Source organism: Sinocyclocheilus anshuiensis, unplaced genomic scaffold (assembly GCF_001515605.1).
Source record: "Sinocyclocheilus anshuiensis isolate Anshui unplaced genomic scaffold, SAMN03320099.WGS_v1.1 scaffold1328, whole genome shotgun sequence".
NCBI lineage: Eukaryota > Metazoa > Chordata > Actinopteri > Cypriniformes > Cyprinidae > Sinocyclocheilus > Sinocyclocheilus anshuiensis.
The window spans coordinates 1,048,615-1,050,980 of record NW_015548192.1 but is presented as its reverse complement, the minus strand read 5'-3'; the positions used below and the strand labels follow the sequence as shown (position 1 = coordinate 1,050,980).

Sequence of the window (2,366 nt, the reverse complement as noted above, 5' to 3'; positions counted from 1 at the left end):
TCACAATAATATGGAGCACCGCAGTAGTTATGGCTGGCTGAAAATAGAAAATTAAGAGATGAAGTTTTATGTCTCTGTGAGAGAGTTTATAGGCCTATATGAGTGTGCATGTTTATATTGGCAGTAAAACCTCAATATGTATTTAAATAATGTACTGCAGTAGCCATAGTTTCAGCCAAGTGAACACAATGCCACTAATATTAAAAAAAAAAAAAAAGTATTCACAACTATTTATAATGTGTGGCGAAATGTGGTTTCATGTAACATTTCACTGTAGATATGTTGTGATTAGTCTCTTTTTCAGACACTTAATTGGCCTGTAGCTGTCAGATTTTTTAATTTATTATCTCAGAGGTGACTGTTGTTGAATGTGTAAATAATATGATTTTGGCGGAACAAAAATAAAAATCTATTAGCGTTGAATCCTACACCCAGTGTCTGATTAGCACATTTAAAATGCACAATTTGTTATTTAGATTAATATATATTAAGCAGGCACGATATAACAATTTATTTAGGGTTTGAAGCGACATAAATGGATAGCAAAAAAGTGATCCTTAATTAAATGTAATGTTATATTATGTAGGCATATATACATGTGTGCGCGCATGTTTCGTGACCGCGCTCGCGTGCGCGAGCCGCGCTGGAATGGCCGAGGAGCGCGTACACGTGAGTGTGTGAGGGAGGAGGGAAGAACGCAGTCGCTGAGGAGGTTTTAATGTCCGCCATGTTGTGAATGGCGCACTGAGGCAGCGAGAGAAAACACACACACACCCGCCTCTGCTTCTCCTCGCTGGAGCTCTTCTATTCCATTATTTTTTTCTCATTCTCTAACTCCATCCACCCTCCTCCATGAGATCTGTGGCGGTTTTATGGGTGATTGTGAGGGGATCGGACAGATTTATAGAGTAAAATGAGTAAACTGTCGTTCAGGGCGCGGGCGCTGGACGCTCTCAAACCGCTGCCCGTTTTCCGCTGCGAGGATCTGCCAGACCTGCACGAGTACGCGTCCATTAACCGCGCCGTGCCGCAGATGCCCACCGGCATGGAGAAGGACGAGGAATCGGTACGAATTTTACCATGCAACCGCCGATTTTGTGCGATACGAAATTTGCTTTGTTTTTGTTTTTTTCTGTTAATCTGCGCAGCTTTGGATGCAGCAAAATGGCCGACTGTGCGTGAAGCGTTTTACACGGTATTTTGGAGCCGTTTTGCTGTGTGCACCTAATTTGACGAATGGTATATACAGTTGGATTTATTTGATGGCGGTTTGGGGTGTGCAAGTCGGGTTTTGTCAATCCGTTCGGACCCGAATCGTGCAGCAAAACACAAAAGGAGTCATGTGACCGCGGAGGCACCGACATTTTGTTGGATTTTGTCCTGCAGTGGCTGCAAACGGCAGCCAGAGGGCTGTCATGGGAAACCTGGAAATATCTGAAAATATTTTAGAGGAATAGTTTGCCCAAAAATGTAAATTCTGTTATTTACTCACCTTCATGTTGTCCCAGTCCTATAAGACTGATTTTCTTCTTCTTAGTCGCCATTCACTTCCATGCTGTTTTCATACAACAAAAGTGAATGGTGAATGAGCGGTCATGTCCTGCGCTCTTCTCAAGAAATTGAATCATGCAGGGTTTGAACAACATGAAGGTGGATAATGACAGAATTTCATATTTTGAGTGAATTATTCCTTTAATATTTGCCACACTTTTTTTTTCCCCACACCTGGAAATTCATGGGCATTTCTATGTAGAGAACCCACATAGTGATGCTTGTAAAATGTTTTCTCGCCTAGAGTTTATACAGTTTTGTAAAAAATCCTTGAATGTAATCATGAATGAAAGGGACATGCATTGGTCTAAAGGTGCAGGAACCTTGGAGAGCAAGGCTGAGCTGAAGGCCCCTTAATGAGATACTGCCGTCTGAATTCTTATTAGGGCCCTTGGGCCGCTAGCATCAATGACTGCTTTCCCATGCACCAAAATATTTACATTTTATCTTAGTCATTTCAGTTATCTAAGTGTCATGTAAACTTTATTGCCTCAATCAGAATAATCCAACAATCTTGTTTTATGAATCAAAATAAGACAAACATGCAGATTTTAATTGGAATTGATCAACACCTTCCATTTTACAAACATGAAAAGAAACAGCCTACATTTTAAATTCATTGCATTCTTTTGCGTTACTCTAAAGGACGTTAATGAGAATGATTGAGATCATTGCATTACTGAGTGAACATCTTAAATAATTCCAGAAGAGATTGCTCTTGGCTTATAGATTTTACGCTGGTTTCATGTAGGGCTGCACGATTAATCGAATGCGATTGTCTTGCGCATTTTGTTAGTAAAGCCGGTTCTGTCATC

At 40.7% G+C, this 2,366-nt stretch overlaps 1 protein-coding gene across 1 annotated transcript in view; it reads left to right on the top strand.

Annotated features, from left to right (window-relative positions):
• The first annotated feature begins 656 nt into the window (after window positions 1–656).
• Window positions 657–2,366, top strand: part of LOC107653121 (enhancer of polycomb homolog 1-like) — a 48,941-nt gene continuing 47,231 nt past the window's right edge. Inside the window, exon 1 of the mRNA XM_016439756.1 lies at window positions 657–1,066. Within this exon, the coding sequence (XP_016295242.1) occupies window positions 914–1,066 (153 nt within the window). The 5' untranslated portion in view covers window positions 657–913. The remainder of the gene's footprint in view (window positions 1,067–2,366) is intronic.